This window comes from Poecilia reticulata, chromosome 2 (assembly GCF_904066995.2).
Source record: "Poecilia reticulata chromosome 2, P_reticulata-male-v2, whole genome shotgun sequence".
Classification (NCBI taxonomy): domain Eukaryota; kingdom Metazoa; phylum Chordata; class Actinopteri; order Cyprinodontiformes; family Poeciliidae; genus Poecilia; species Poecilia reticulata.
The window spans coordinates 34784614-34801445 of NC_088831.1; the positions used below are offsets into that span (position 1 = coordinate 34784614).

The window sequence follows — 16832 nt, forward strand, 5'->3', positions numbered from 1 at the left end:
ACTCAATCTAAAATGACTGCCAGTTTTGCTCTGTGCTTCAGTTTTCTACGTAACATCAGTGTGGTTAATGAGGAGTTGTGGGACGTTCTTACACAATATAAATGAAGACTGATCACCAAGTCATATTAGGTTGAATGTATAGTGCAAATGGTACTTTCACTATCAATTGCATCACTAAAATGATATTATCAAGGAATTACCCAGGCATTGTACTATCAATGTTATTTTGGTTTGGGATTGAAGGTTGGATGAACAGGGTCTCAAAGGAAGCAGTGGGAGCAGTGGGAAATGTGAAATTTAGTGTTATTGAAGCGTTACCCATGTGGGAAATTAAATACAGAGGACCTGTATAAAAACTGGGCCATTCATACTTTGATTTGGAAGATGGAAACACTGCTTGACGAGCATTGAAATGATAATCATATGGTTAAAATAATTCTTTGCTCTTGTGTTACTAAGAAATAACATAGAAATTAGCATAGTAAAATATATTAAACTTGATTGGCCCTGATGGATGATGAGCCAACTAGAAACTCAAAAATATAATTTTCTGATCAGTGAACCCACCACATACTTCAGTGAGCCCTATCGGGTCGCAGTAACTACAATTGTTTCTTTGCAAAAATTTGACATTACAAATCTTATACAAAACTGATGCATTTCTACTCTCTATTTAATTCTAATTGTGTGTATAGTAAAACTAAAATTGTCGAATAGCTTTTTCCTAAACATTATTTAGTGTATTTTTTGTTGTATTTTAGCAGCAAGAGGATAAAGACTGTTTGGTAGAAGCAGATGATGGATGGGAGGAGACATCACCTTTTGCAGAGAAAAGTCAGGGATTTTCTATCCTGACATATTGTGAACAAACGAACAGCTCAAACTAAAGTGAATGACATGTTGGGTGTGGCAAAATGAGCATTTGGAGTTTACTTAGAAAATTCCTTGTTGCTGTTTATCAGTGCTGCATTTGTAAGTTTATTTTGTGCTGGGCAGTATTTCTTTTTTCGCTGTATAGATTTGTATCCATACGACAGCTACAAATACAGTCTTGCAGTGGATTATGTAGCCATGAGAGAAGCACACTAGACCAAAATGTAAAACATAAACAAAATCAGGTATAACAATCGAACTTAGAATACTATGAACATAGTAAAACAAATTAGTAAGCGATAGCTTAATATTTTCTCTAGCTGTTTCTCTAAGCTTTACCTTAGAGATTAGCACCATTTTTTTCAGTGTCTTGACCATAAAATATTGCAGTGAAACTTCTGTTTGTGTTGTTTTTAAAAATCGATTTGTAACCAGAGTACCAAAGGGACAGTCAAGCCTTGCTGACATTATCTGCCCACATTTCCTCAGCTCTTAGGTAGACATTAAAATGACTATCCCCCTGGTTACAGGTCTACAGATGAAGCAAACTAGTAATTTAATTGATGCTCAAGGCATGTATTGTAATGAGGTTCTCATTACTAAGAAATCTGACCTATGTGTGTCTGTGTGAGTGTTTGCTTGAGCATGTGTCTACTGTATTTTCTTTTCAGATATTGGCAGTTCTGCTGGTCTGACTTTTGAGGGCAGCCTATCAATACTTTGAGCTTTCCATCTCTGCTGCTAGTCCATTTGGGGCAGCGTCTAAGCATTTAGTTTCTTGGGCTCATAATACTTTAGCATCTTTCTACAATTCTTCAGTTTCCCACTGCTGTCCAACTGAACTGAAAGCTTTACTGAGCTGAAACAATGCTAAATCTCATTGAGACAGCAAAGAAGAAACCCCAGACTGAATCATTGGTTTGACTGCTAGAGCAAATAAGAAACAAAGAAGAAACTTCTTTATGTGAAATATATGCCTGTCTATCTAATGTAATTGCAGGGCTGAGTGTATTTCTATATCTCTAGATTCTTCCTGTCAAACAATTTGATTGTCTGTGTTTGCTCTTGCAACTGTGCCTCAATATATTGTGCCAGATGGTTTGTTAAAAAACAGAACACTCCAGAAGATCTTCTGCAGAAACTATTTAGAATAGGTAAAACACTTTAAAATATGCAATATTTACAAACTGTGAGATAAATTAATCTCTCCACATTGATTGCCACACAAATTAAGTAAATAAAATTAACATGTTTTATATTTCATTTTTATGGGTGTTTATTTTGGATCACTATTCTGTACATGTCCCAGTGATTACATCATTTTAGGTTTTCTCCAGATACAGACAGATGTCCTGTTATTTGAAAAGCTTCTTGAAACTATTACGAGGATTTGAGTTTTTGTGTGTGTTTATTTTCTAGGTTTTGTTTTCCTGAGTCTCTGTGGTGTCCTGTCTCTTCCCCCTTGATTGCTTCTCAGACGTGTCTTGTTCCCTAATTATCCTCCCTGTGTATTTAAGTCCACTTGTGTCCTTTGTCTCTTGTCGGGTCCTTGTCTAATGTTGTCCGACATTGTACTCTATGCCAGTCTGCTCAGTCGTGGACCTTTTGCCTTCCGTTCTTCCCTGTGCTGCCTGTATGTTTGGATTTTGTTTTTGTGGATTTTTCATTAAAATCATCATTTTTCTTCTACATCCTGGGCCCACCTGCGTTCTCCCTCACCACCAATATCACACCTCATGACAACTATGTTCCAATAAAGTTCAAAGTTTCTGAGTGAGACAGAGGGCAATGGCATCTCAGATATTTTCATACCTGCTAGTTCATGTATTTTCCAGACACATGGTGCCATTTAGCACAATCCAGTAACTATGCTAAGTTGTCAGCCTGTATTTGCCAAATATAACTTGAAATAAATGTGACTCCTTGAAATTGCCCTGTCTCTTTAAAAACTCATACTGTCAAAGCTAATTAAAATCATGATACATTTGTAATTAATATTCAGTTTACAAAACAATTATCTGACAATATTGCACAAAAGCAGTAAAGTTTATCTAGAATTCTAACACAAAAGACTAAAACTTGTTAAACACAACTTTTAATACAGGGAAACAGATTGGAGAGGAGAAATACGTAATTTTTGAATCGTGAGCTGCACTGTTGCTATATGGGAAAAACTAATTACGACATTTTCCCCATCGTACAACAAGATTTAACCACTGACCCCCCTCTGGCTTCTTGATACATACAGAGTAAGCAAAGTAGTCCTTCTAATAAAAACAAAGCCAATATGGGTTTAGTATATTATCAGGGATCTTATAAAATATTAATTTTTTTCTTGATATAAGAGTGAGTGCACAATTGTTATAAACAATAAAGAACCAGTTATAAGTGAACAATGTCATTCAAATACTGTTGGACATATGTTTTTGTGACTTATTTTGCGAGCTGTTTCTTGTTTCTCTTTTTCTGCACAAATATCTATAATTGTGTTTTGCTACTTGCATTTTCAAATCTTTATTTAACCACATTTTGACAACTAATCCTTTGTAGCTTTGTCATCCACGGATGAGTTTGTCTCTGCTTTCAATCAACTTCAGATAAAGCATGTCAGGAAGAGATGGTTTACAGTACTTTTTGGGGCCTCATTATCTAAACACACTACATTATTTTCAGAAAGTAGTGTATTTTTTACCAAACAGGACGTTTTTCGAGGGTTGGTGGCATTTCTCTGTAGAACAAACACAAAACTAATTTGTTTCATTAAACCAGCTAATTAGAATATTTGTTGCATGCAAAATGTAGTTAATCTATAAAAACAAACAATAAAGGGAAAACATGCCTTGTTCATGGAGATATCAAATTGTGTGTCATTTCTATAGATATAAATACCACATTATTTCTGTTGGTTTTGTTTACACATAGAGCTTCAAGAATAATATTTCCAACGTTTGCTCCCAGCCTCTATTAGAGGCATGACTGTAGGACTGTGAACTTATCATAGGGCACTTTGTGCAAAATTTAGATGCCAGGGGCTTTGATGAAATTGTGGCATGTTTCATGCCTTTTTTCCCCCCAGTCTCACAGGAACTAGGAAGACATTCTGGAATTACATTAATGTATCATATGTGCCTTCCTCAGCCAATGGAGCTTCTCTAGAGAGCACAATGACTTTCCAGAGAAATTGTGTATAACTTAGAGTTCAAAGTCAAGTGAATCCTTTTTTTTTCTCAATGGTGGTAGTGGAAGAAGAGGTTCTTTAATCAGTGTACTTCTACATAAATCGTATCGTGCTATCTAAAAATGTAAAAGTACTCCACATTAGTTCAAATTGATAAATAAGCCCATCTGTCGTCAACTTAAAGAATCTAGCAAACTGTTGTGAGAAACAGTTTGCTAATTTGGCTATAAATATTTGAGTAAAGTCATGCAGTTCAAAGACAATGCTACCAAATACTGAGGAAATGGATGTAAACTTCTGATTTAGTAAACATTAATGGATCAATCTCTAATGCATTTTCTCTCTTGTTGTGGCAGTTAGACAATATGAATACTTTTGGTAATTCTAACTGACATGAGAGGAGTGCAGTCTGATTTAACTTAAGACAGTGAGATTTGGTGTATGTAAACATCTACTTTAAACTATAAATGAAGATACTTGTATTACTCATGACACATGACCTCTTGTGCCATTGACATGTTTACAGCAACATTTATTGTATTTTGGTCCATATTATCAAGCAACCAACCAGAATTCTCATAATTGTTGGATGGTGTGCAGTGGATGCTTAATGCAAGAGTAAGATTGAAAGACCCTCCTGGCAGTTTTGACATAACTACTTGGCTTCGTTTTTGTTTTTTTGTTTATTTTTTTGGCTTGTCCGTCATCCTTCTTTGCCAGCTGTATCCTATTGTGAAGACAATTAGATTTTTGTGACATGGAATCCTCACGAATGAGTGATATCCCTCCTATGGTGAGAAGCAGAATTTATTTATTTCCCTATCCCTACTGCACATGTAGTGGGATGAAGATGAAGAACTAAAGTCGGGAGATGGAAACCTGTGGAATCGGACCAGCACCACTCCTCCCAAGAAACATAATTTAATCAAAATGTTGTGAGTATTTGGCCGGTACTGTGCGGTGCTGGCAGGACGCCTTATGTAAGATTATGGGTCTCATTGGTTTTAGCCCTGTGTCAGTAAGCTGTTTGTATGGAGATGGAGAACACACAAGCTCTGTAAATAATGCAAATCTGGTTTTAGGCTTTACTTTGTGTTTCTTTTTCATCGTCTGTCTCTGTGCTGCTTTCTGCCATCTTCATTTGTTTTCTTTCTCTTTCCTGCTCTATCTAGCTCAAATAAAAATTAGGATTATGTAGATGTAAACTCAAGCACAAAAATAATCTAAACCACCATCTATATTCATGAATGTTTGTGTATATGTATGCATGTGTGACCAAGAAATCAAACCTTGGTTTGATAAAGAAGTGCGAATCATAGGTATATGAGCGTCACTTCTTGAATAAAATGTAAGTTTTACAAATTTCTTAAAGGGATAACTGTGAAAGAGACTTTTATTTGATAAATGTTTATTTTAAATGTAAAAACAATACAAAACAGTATGTGGTTTTTGGAAATAAAAAAAAGACATGAATGTCGCCATGTTGTTTACACTACAATGGATTCTGGGTAAATTCTTGGTCCCATTACGCTAGCTCCGTCCAGTCAAAACAGCTGTGAGTAAGATTAAGCCTTTTCAGTTTGAACTGGAGCGTGTTGGGATTGATAGGAATGTGGAATTCTCAAAGATTAATGAAGATGAAGAGGGCAGAATTGGCTGAAGAAGTTGGTGTTTGTGCTGCTGCTGCCACCTTCAGCTTTGTGAATGAATCAATGAATGACACACACCTTTTCATTTTAGTGATGGAAGATCCTGTCAGACTGTGTGATCCGGTTAGTAGTTCTGTAAGCAACGCTATCTGGTGTGGTGACACCCGTTTAATGTCCAGTCTTAGGTTTGATGTCATGTTCTTGGTTTCACCTTCAGTATGGACGAAAGTAAGAATAGCTTTGTTGTCATTTAAAAGAGCTTTCAGCATTGCCTGCCTGATGTTTCTCCCAGTGTCTTTCCCTCGCTAACCGGCAGCAGGATTTAGGCGTATTGTGGATAGAAACTCTCGGCACAGGATTTGGTTTTAGCTTGCAAGGGAAATGACCACCTTTGAGATCCTTTATCAATTTTGCTTGTACAAATGCCTCAAAGTCTTCTGGAGAGAAATGTTGAGGGTGCAAATGTAGGTCCTTCGAAAGTTGTGTTCAGCTCTTTCCCCACTGTGCTCTTTTTTGTGGGAGGCCATCCAGACTCAACTCACTATTTTGCTCAGTTTGTTTTCTAAATTACTGCCAACAGCGCCACAGTGTGGCATTACACCAGTTAAACATATTTTGGTAAAAAAACAACTTGGGTAAAGATAGCCTTCTAGATTTAGATTCCAGTACAGAACTGACCCAACCAGTTCTGTACTGGGAACCTCCATGGATGGAAAAATATAACAAAAGTTAAACTTTTTTTTTTTTAAAGTAATTATGAATTTAGGCGTATCACAAGCAATTTTACAACATATTTAGGCCAATGTGTTGAACTAATCGTGGATCCCTTTAAGATGGCATGGCAGATTTTTGATAATTGCTTTTGTAATGCTCACACCTTCCAAATTAGACCATAACTGATTCTGATTTCATTATGAAAACCACAAATAACAACCTTATTTTAGTTTATGTATAAACTAAAAATGCAAATGTCTTCATAAAAAGTTTTTGGTGAAAAAAAAGTTAGAGGTTACAGAGCTGTCTATCCCTAAAAATCTATACTCTAAACTGCTACAAGTTGTGGAAGAGAGGGATCAGTACATCAAAATGCCAACTATAAAGTACTACAACATATTTTATTCATGGCATAGGTTTCAATTTACTCACTTTTGTTTTTCACACGTCTAACTGTAAAAGTTTTCTACACCACAACATCTTACAGTTAATGCTGGAATATAATTTTAAATAATGAAAAACTGTGTCCACCTAATTATTAAAATATTGCATTTACTGCTGTGTGTTACATTCTTAAATCACGTTTTTTTTCTCTTTTGTTTACTTTAAGCAGCTTTTCTGCTGTGATTTCTTCTTATTTATATTAGGAGCAGAATAAAAGCAGACACTGTGTATTAGTCAGCTAAACTGCAAAACCGTTTCAAAACAAAAAGACCAAAAAGTTAGCATTTTAAAGTGTCTAACATTTATATTTGTGCTTATAAGTTATTTAACTGTGTGTCATATCTGTGTCATTCTCTCTCTGTATGTAAAGTTAGTAGATCCCATCCAACTTTGAGAATTTAGACTGTCATGTTGTATAAAGAATCTTCCATCACTAAAATAGATTCTCCAAAAGAATAAAGCACAGCATTTCTGTTATGTCTTCAACTTGTTATTTATGAAGGTTTCACTATGCTTAAAAAACGTACCCTTTCAGAATATCTTGAAAAGTTTCCTTTCCTTTCTTGAAGCTGCTTGCACATTTTGTGCTTCCTCTGACTTCATGACCTGACAGGGCTGGTCAAGTGTAAAATAGGGCAATTCCGGTTAAATCGGATGCAATAAAGTGTACTCCCATAAAGGTTGGCCTCTCTTGCACTAAAAGTGAAGGAAATATAATTAATAGTGCTGGTAATGAAACTGGTTAATTATATTGAGTTGATTATTGAAAGATTTCTGCAATTGAGCAAAATAAAAGCTGTATTTTGAACACGTTGCAGGCAAAAATTGTTGCAAATCCAGAAAGTCACAGCCGACTGTGTTGTCTTTCTTTTGTCCACAGAGATTCTCAAAGGAGGTGTGTATGTTGACCAAAACAAGTTCCTCTGCCATGCAGACACAATCCACTGGCAGGACATTGTCAAGTATCCAAGGATCCATCCTATAGTGGTCCCCACTAACAGCAGTGTTATATGTAAGTAACTATAAAAGCAGGCCATCTAATAGCACAGTGATGCAACTACAATTTACCTTGTATTTTCTGCTCTGTTCAAGGTTTCATAAGATTAAAGGGTGTTTTTCTTTCTCCCCTGAGACACTCTTATCCCGTATAAACACAGCTATATTGATTTACACTGTAGGATGCATAGTATAACCACAGGTTAATCATTACACTCCAATGCTTGGGTTTAATAGGATACTACATTGATTTTACATTGCGCTTCAATAACACTGTTGGCTGCATGATTGATTATTAAAAACATCCATACAGAAAACTAGATGTATCTTATTTTTCCTTGTGATTTCTCATTGTTTGCAAGAGCTAGATACCTCACAATATAAGTTGGAGCACAAAGACTTTACTTGGAAGGTGAACACATGTTGTGCTGCTGGCATTAACACAACTTCTAAGTACTTCAGACTTCTGAAGTGCAGAACAGATGTCTAACTTCCTGCTTTAGAACTTAACAAACTTAGAAGAGATCCGTTTTTTTTTCTGTGATTTGTGTGCTTAAACCAAACAATCTATTTTTTTGGGTGAATCACAGATGGGTTTAGGAATTTACTTAATTCTGTTTTTTTTTTGGTCTATTTGTTGTTTGTTTATGTTTTGTAAACATCCAATATGTAAACAATTAATTTGATTAATTACATTATTTTAAACTCATTTTTCACATATGATTTGCAAAAGTGATCATCCCTCTGCAGTTAACTTAATACTATTTTTTATTAAGTTAACTGCAGGGTGTACAATTAGTCAATCACAATTTATCACACTTTAATCAAAAATCATGTATTGACAAATAAACATTTTCAATTCCAAAGTCCTTTTTGGATCTGCTATGGAAACATGGAAACACCCAGCCTTGACGTCATTGTTTTATTATGCTTGCTATTATAAATCATAATCTTCACTTATTCAAATCCCTTTTATGCCCCACTTTAACCTGCTGTAAGACATGTTAATGAACACGTAGAGTTTTAATGGGATATATCTAAATAAAGGCGGGAAAAAACAATATTTAGTCTGTCAGGGAGAAGGAGGGCGGTTGATGCCTGATGTGATTGCCAGTAAGAATAAATTAAGTCACCTCCTCTGCCCCATTTATTTTGCTCATTGAGCCTCTTAATACACTTCTATTGGTTTTATTAATGCAGTGCTCCCACTGTTTGACATTTAAATCTTCTTGTCAAATCATAAAATAAAATGTATTACCATTTTTGAAGCAAAATACAAAGACAGTAGGCACATGTCCTTGAATTTCTTTTCACAACACTTTCAGGAGACTTCCAATGCATATTAACTACTCATGGCATTGATATTCTGCTCAATCCCCCTCCTCCCTGCAGCCCTGTTGGCCTCGGAACGACCCCGACTTCCATGTAAGTCATCTACCCCATCCAAAAGATCAAAGGTCTCCAGACTTCTAATCCACCATTGGGAACATTATCTTCATGTCATTCTTTGGGGGCACAAAAGCTTTATGTTGTTACAATGTTTATCCTATCTGTGCCAATATTTTGTTGTCTTTTGGTTTCTTTATGAGAGAAGAACTTGATTCAAAATTCCAGCATTGATAACATGGGCTGACAACCTTTATCTGAAACATCGAATTAAAACGAACACTAAAACCGAGGCTGGGGAGAAGACACAGAGATACAGAGGGAAACCGATTGAATCAAAGATAGGTAAACTTTGAATGACAGAAATGAAAATATTGTAGAAAAGCTCAAAGAGTAGCAAGTAGAGGATGGAGAGGCACACGGTGGGCACAGTGGGCACTGGAGTCCATCAAATGCTAATAGCTCTCATCTGAAGAGGCTGATGGACAAAGGGCAGCACTTTTACTCATTCAGGCTGAGCTCCCACAGTTAGTCAATTGCTTGAAAGTCAATTAAGTCCTTAAACAACTGAGAAATCCAGTTGCAGCACTGAGGATATATTTCAGTGCTGTTGACTCTATGTTGTTTATATGACTTCTTATTATTGTATTTTTATAATGTGAAGCACTTTGAACTGCCTTGCCGCTGAAATGTGCTGCACAAGTAAGCCTGATTGATTGACTGATTTCTTATTGCTTGTCCATTGCTTTATTCTCACTTTGTTTGCTGCTGCCTTATTGGGCACATGTATTGCTGTGTACAAAATACACCTATTTTTACAAAACAACCAAATGCTACAATTACATAAAGTACTTTTAAAAATAGCAGGTATAAATTGGTGAATAGGTTGTGTTTTAATAGACAGAAATGCCTAAAAAAGGAATTGGCAAATGTGTCCTATAATTATACATTCAAGTTCTCGCAATTCCTTGCAGTTGTTTATTTCTTGTAAGCAGTGCATTATTTAACATTTTAATTTAACAAAATTATCACACACCCAGAATGCTGAAAATTTATTTAAAGCAAAGCAATGAATCTTGAAGATGAAAAAGCAAAAGTTCAGATAATTAAAACTTTTTTTTCATAAAACACTCAAGTTGAAACAAACAAAAAAAAAATAAAAAAACGCCTGTTGTACTTGTAGTCACAGTTCACAGACTCCAAATCATAGTTTCTGAAAGTTTAGCTAATGTTTTGCTTTTTCTTGATCTTTTTTTTTTCTTATTCTTCTTTCTTGCAGGTCAAAAGTGTCATCGTTCCTGTACTGGGCGCTGCTGGGGCCCCAAGGAGGACCACTGTCAAAGCTGTAAGTTCAGTACAGTGAAAGACAGGTATAGCTTTAGCTCACTTTCATGTTAAGGAGCTAATAAAGACCAGTTGTGCCTCAAAGTCTAACAAAAGAAAAAAATGCTGCTTTCATTTAAATAATTAATTTACGTATTTGTCAAGGACAAAACAAAATTGACATTTTGTGTACCCCAATTACTCAGTGCTGCAAAAACAAGAACACTACTGATCGTAAAAGAAATGATTCCTTATGTTTATTTTCACATGTGCAGATACATATGTTGCTGGCCCCACCAGACTAAGCTAAGTGGAAAAAAGGTGGTCAACGGAATCCAGTTATTGTTTCACACCAAATAAACACTGTATTTCTTGGTAATGTTTAAGACTATCCCACTTCATAGCAATGGTAGATTTAGACTAAAAGTAGGGCTGGAATTTTGGAAGTGTCATTAATGTTTTGAAGTGCCTCAGCTGGAGTCTCAATTTCAATTGAGTCCTGCAGAGATTTGGTGCTCATCGCCACAGAAAAATCATCAAAATAACAGTGCAAGAAAAAATTACAGCTTTACATTCTGTGCATGTCATTATCCAGTCAGAAATTTTAACAATTGTTTGATTGCTGTGATGACAATAGATAGCTTTGTGCTCTGATTGTTGAAAAGAACTTTATTATTCTTTATCATTCCTTTTCTCTTAAGAGATGCATATCTTATTTAGGTTAAATTATAATACATTTAAATCATAATCTATCAGTTATATAAAACATTTGGGGCTCAACTACAATTCAGAATAAAATGTTTTTTTTTATTATTATTATTAAACGTCTTCATTGTAATCGCACACAAAATCCATATTGTGAGTCGTCCATATATGGACTGTTAAAAGTGGAATGAATGTGGTTTTGTTAAAGCTTTTGTATAAAATGAAACTAAACAAACATGAATGCAATAGATTATTTCTCGTCATACACCAAAAAAACATTTCTTTATACAGCTCAACTTCATTCTCAATTTTTTGCTCTAATCTGCAAAACGTTCTGGAAAAATGTATGTACCATGCTAATAAACAGCTAATACATTTTTTAACACTTAATATGCAGTAGTTTTCACAAAAAGCATTTTTTCCATTTGCATAAAAATGTGATCAACTAAACAGGAACTGAGGTACCCAATTTCGAAAAGTCAGATTATTCACTTTCTCCTCTTTAAGTTTTCAAGCAATTCTAGTGGAAATTAAAAGACATTTCTTGGAAAAACAAAAGTTTCCTTCTTCCAATCCCTCCATTCTCTGATATCTTCATTTATGCTTTTCTATTCTGACAGGAGTTTGTTCTGCGGCTCTGATCTCATTATGATAGTTAGGAATAAACTACTCCTCTACGTAATGTTGACAGAACATCACTGACTAGGTCCAGATAAGCCCTAGTTCTGTCTTTCTGTGGGTGGTTACCTGTTATCACAGTTTACCTCCTGTCTGCAGCTTTACATTCTGTGCATGTCATTATCCAGTCTTCTTTCATTGCTTTCCACAAAATCTTTACATGTTTTATGTTCAGTTAGATATAATAAACTAATTGTGAGATTGTTGAATTATAAAAATTACTTTCATTTTGGCTTCTTTGAAAAACACCAACATTTAAATTGACCTAGAAAACGGGGTCATTATCCTTACATTAGTCATGGGGTAAGGAGGGGGCTGGCTGGTTCACCTTGGACAAGTTCATAGCTGATATTTAATAAGCGCTTGGTAAATTTACATTTTGCTTTTCAAATTAAAGCACCTTTCTGCTTTTCATAGTTATACTTTGGGTCTAACAAACTGATGGTAGCTGATTCTATAGTCAAACTATGTAACTATGTATGCTAATTGTATGCTAACCTGCATTCTGCCCCTATATTACCCCACTATGCCTAGTGTGCACTGAGGATTGCAGCTGTAGGTTTAAAACAGCATGAGTAACAGGTAGCACATATTTTCTAAACAATGACTCTTTAATATTTCCATACAGCCCAAATTTGTGTTTCTAGTAACGGAAAGAAAAAAATGTAGTAGATGTTTTTCAGGCTGTTGAATGACAAAGTGCAGCAAACAGGTGGGGGAGGGGACGTGCTGTAAAACTCTCATACACACAGCCAGACAAAACTCTGTCCATGCTGGCACTTTCTGGTGGTTTTAAAATCATAACTTCATTGAAGAAATGTTATACCTTGATCAAGGCAATTGTCAAATAAATATATTGAATAGGTTCCTAGCAGAGCTGAAAGAAAAGCAAAAAAGTAAACAAACACCAATCAATCCATAACATAGGCAATTCCAATCAAATGGTAAGCTCGTATGCATGTTTTTGAATTGTAGAAAGTAACATGCAGACTTGCTACCTACTCCTTTTAAGACATCCAATCTATATTGGTGTTAAAAACAATACACAGTATAGTTGTTTTTAGAGTTCAGATCAAACTGTATTCCAAATGATCATTTATTAATCATTTTTTAAGCTCTATTTGTAAGCTAAAATGAGCCAAAAAAAACGTGATAGTTTTCTGTGTAACTGAAATACAATCGGGCTGATTGCAAGCATGAGGTAACTGCTAGCCGAATCCTTTAAGCCTTCAAGCAGGGTTGAAGTATTACCAACAGCATTTGATCTATATTGTATGCTCATTCAGTAGAAGGACATTAAGCATTAATTCAAATTAAAATTTAACAGAATATTTTATTACAAGAAGACAGTGTTAACTACAAAATGTGGCTAACTTGCCCCTTTTATCTTTGAAACATTTCTGTTTGACAAAAAAAAAGTTTTTGTTTTACTGCAGAAGTGAGAAAAAAAAAAAAGCAAGGAAATTTTTGCTCATGTAAATAGCAGCTGAAACCACTGGCTCCTGTGACTGATGCTGCTGTCCACAGTCTGTTCAAATGGGAGCTCCCAGGCATATTTCATGAGATGGATTCTTTCGGTATTTGTTGTCACCAGGCACTATTTCTTTTTCCTCTTTTTTTTTCTTAAAGTGGAAGTTTTAAAGCTAAATTGATAAACAACATTGCATCTCTTACTCTTGCTCCCTTTCTCTTTCCTCTCTCTCTGGCAAGGTCATTTGTTTGACGGAGTGTCTTTAAATAAAGCAGGCCATTTCATTTTAGTCCAGGCACCGTTAATAGAATGACGCTGATGGTACGTTCAGTGTGGGGTGAAGTGTGTGCTCTTGGTCACATTTTTCGTTTTGGTGACTTTTCCGGTGGGGGTATCCATCACCCTGATAGTATCTCGTCAGAGTAACGGTGAAAGAGAAATGGGGCATCCAACAAAACATCATGAGCCTGCACTAAAAAATGCAGAGAATTATACGTTCTAGTTTTGTGTTGCTAATATTCTACATTGATGTATAACTGTTACATGTAATTTTTAGTTTTGTATAGTAATAATTTTGAAGAATAAAGAAATAAAACTTAAAGAACACGGCATGAATATTCTGCAACTGATAACTCGAATCAACAGCTAAGAGGATTGAAATTTGGGCATAACTGACTGCTGCAACATAGACAGCATAAACTAGGTTTTGCGAAAGTCATGCCAATGTTGAGGTTATAGGAAATCTGAAATCTGAATTAAAATTTGTATTCTTAAAAGGTGGACCCCTGCCTCAAAGCTGATCAGTTAAATACATTTTCCCTTTTCTGGTCGAAGAATGTTCAGACATCTAGCAAGAATTTTCCAAGAGGCGTGTGATTATTTGAGCTGTTAAGGGATTTTTAGTTAAATATTGGGGGGTGTATACATCATATGTTTGACTTAGTATGTATAGTTTTTATCCAGTATTAAACAGAGAAAATTAAAAAGAAGTTAAATGCTAAATTATGAAAATAATTTAGTTTTTTATAATTTATTGATGAGTGTTGTAGGAAACGTTTTCAAATGTTTGATTAAAATACATAAATGTAAACTTTTAAATATAAGTCAATGCAGAAAAAATATTGCATGTAAAGAGGAAACATATTTAGAAAAAAATATTAAATTAGTATTATCCTCAACCACAAGTTTACCCATTTATTGCAGGAGCTTTTCTTGTGTATTTTTATTTTAAGATTTTTTTGGCTCTAGTGGCCTTTATTTGATAGCTAATTGACAGGAAAGTGGGTAATGAGGGAAGGAGGAAGACATACAGCAAAGGTCGCCAAGGTCGGGAATCGAACCTGCGACAGCAGAGGGGTTGTGCTTAACCCCTCTGCCACCACAGCACACCCTTCCTGTGTATTTTTTATTACTTTATTCCGTTTTTTTTTTCTCCCTGATCTCTCACGAGTCCAAAAACTCAAATTTAAGCTGCAACCATTACTACTTATCTTTGTCTGCAGCATGTTCAATGTGCATTGACATATGGCTGCTTGTAAGAGAAGAACGCAGCCATACGGTAGCCCATATGATTGCAAAAGGCATATGAGGAAAGGGACGGGCATCTCTCCATTGTGACAGCGATGCACCTTGTTAAATGGCAATCACTACATCTCTGTCACATTCAGCGATAGACCCTCAGGTGTGCTTACAGGCAGAGGAAAATATGGTTGAACATGACAGAATATAGCTTGCTAAGGAAAAAATCACAGATGCAAACACACAAACTAATCCTTACAAAGTTTTGCCTGCGATAGCAGCAAGAAGACTTGAGCATTGTGCCATTCATTTCAGCAGTGTATCTAGCACCTGTTCAAATATGGTTGTCAATTCACCTTTTAGTTTTTTTTCAGTGTAAATAAAGTTTTTAAATGGCTGAATGGCTTTGTTTTGTGTATGTGGATGTCAGAGAAGAGAAATCAGTATGCTAAGCCACTTTCACTACTGGCTGGAGTTTTCAAAGAACAAATTATACATATCTGACATTGTCATTTTCCACATACTTGTGCAGGAAGGATGATATTTACAAAAGGTTGTGGTCTAAACCCTATGAAGTATATATTTTAATTCTTTCCTACTTTTGTGGTTTCACAGTAACTAAGACGGTGTGTGCTGAACAGTGCGACGGCCGCTGCTTTGGTCCCTATGTAAGTGACTGCTGCCATCGCGAGTGTGCAGGTGGCTGTTTTGGCCCAAAGGACACAGACTGTTTTGTAAGTGGAGTTTTCCATTGATCAAAACCAATCATTCCAAGTACTGGGGATATAGAAAAACATTAGTTGATATACAGTAAACCAAATAATTCACCACTTTGCATTTTTCAGACTTCATTTCAGACTGCATTTTTGTCTTCTCAAAGACAAAAATCTTCCTTAAACTTTTTTAGCTTGCAATAAATATCACTTGTATGGTAAATGCATAGGAATACATTTAATTTACCATTTTTCATAGTTAAATCCTGCATAGAGTTCACTAGTAAACCATCCAGTCTTATTCTCCTTGCAGAGGATTTTAATTGAATTCCTAATCAAGACAGGCTTGGACATAGCTGTAGAAGTTGATACTTTATTTATGTAATTTTAAGTTTTTAAACATGGCCATGAAATACCATAGCATAAGCAGGAAATATGTGTGTAAAATTCCAACAACAACAAAAATAACCCAACTGTTTTCATACATTTATTTATTGCAGTTTCTACCACAAACGTTGACATCCTTTAACTGCTACAAAAAAATCAGATTTTGTTTTATTAAAAGTGATTTGATCAGTATAAGGGAGAGTACGCTCAGTCTTTGCCATTTGATAACGCTTTTCCACACTCCAGAGGGAAACTGGTATTCACAGTTTCCCTCTTGTGGCATAGTCAATATAAATATAAGATTTCTGAAATACCTTCATGTTTAACCACACTATCACATATTTATTCACATGCTGCAACAATCCTGTAACCAGTTTCAAATCCTATTTCATGCAGTGTGCTGGAGCACTACCATATTAGTGCAAAACCATGAAGATTTATGTCTTTTTTTGAATTTATTTATTTTTTATAAAATGTAAATTAAATAATGTTTAGTCGAGGTAGCTAAGTCTTTATCTTTACAGGCCTGCACAAACTTCAATGACAGTGGAGCGTGTGTTACACAGTGCCCTCAGCCATTTGTCTACAATCCCACCACGTTCCAACTTGAACACAACCCGAGGGCAAAGTACACCTACGGAGCCTTCTGTGTCAAGAAGTGCCCACGTAAGTTCCCCCACCTGAGTATGCAAATGGATGTCTGCTGTGCCTTGCAAACTTATTCATACAATTGAAAACCTCAATGTATTAATTGGGATTTGATCTGGTTGACCAAGTAGTGTGTTAACAGTTCGAAA

The 16832-nt window shown here is 35.5% G+C and overlaps 1 protein-coding gene across 1 annotated transcript in view; it reads left to right on the forward strand.

The window, feature by feature from the left end:
• The window catches only part of erbb4b (erb-b2 receptor tyrosine kinase 4b), a 298712-nt gene that overhangs the window by 197090 nt on the left and 84790 nt on the right, over positions 1–16832 (forward strand). The window contains exons 4-7 of the mRNA XM_081604430.1: positions 7739–7870; positions 10520–10585; positions 15551–15669; positions 16560–16701. Coding sequence (XP_081460556.1) covers positions 7739–7870; positions 10520–10585; positions 15551–15669; positions 16560–16701 — 459 coding nt within the window. The remainder of the gene's footprint in view (positions 1–7738; positions 7871–10519; positions 10586–15550; positions 15670–16559; positions 16702–16832) is intronic.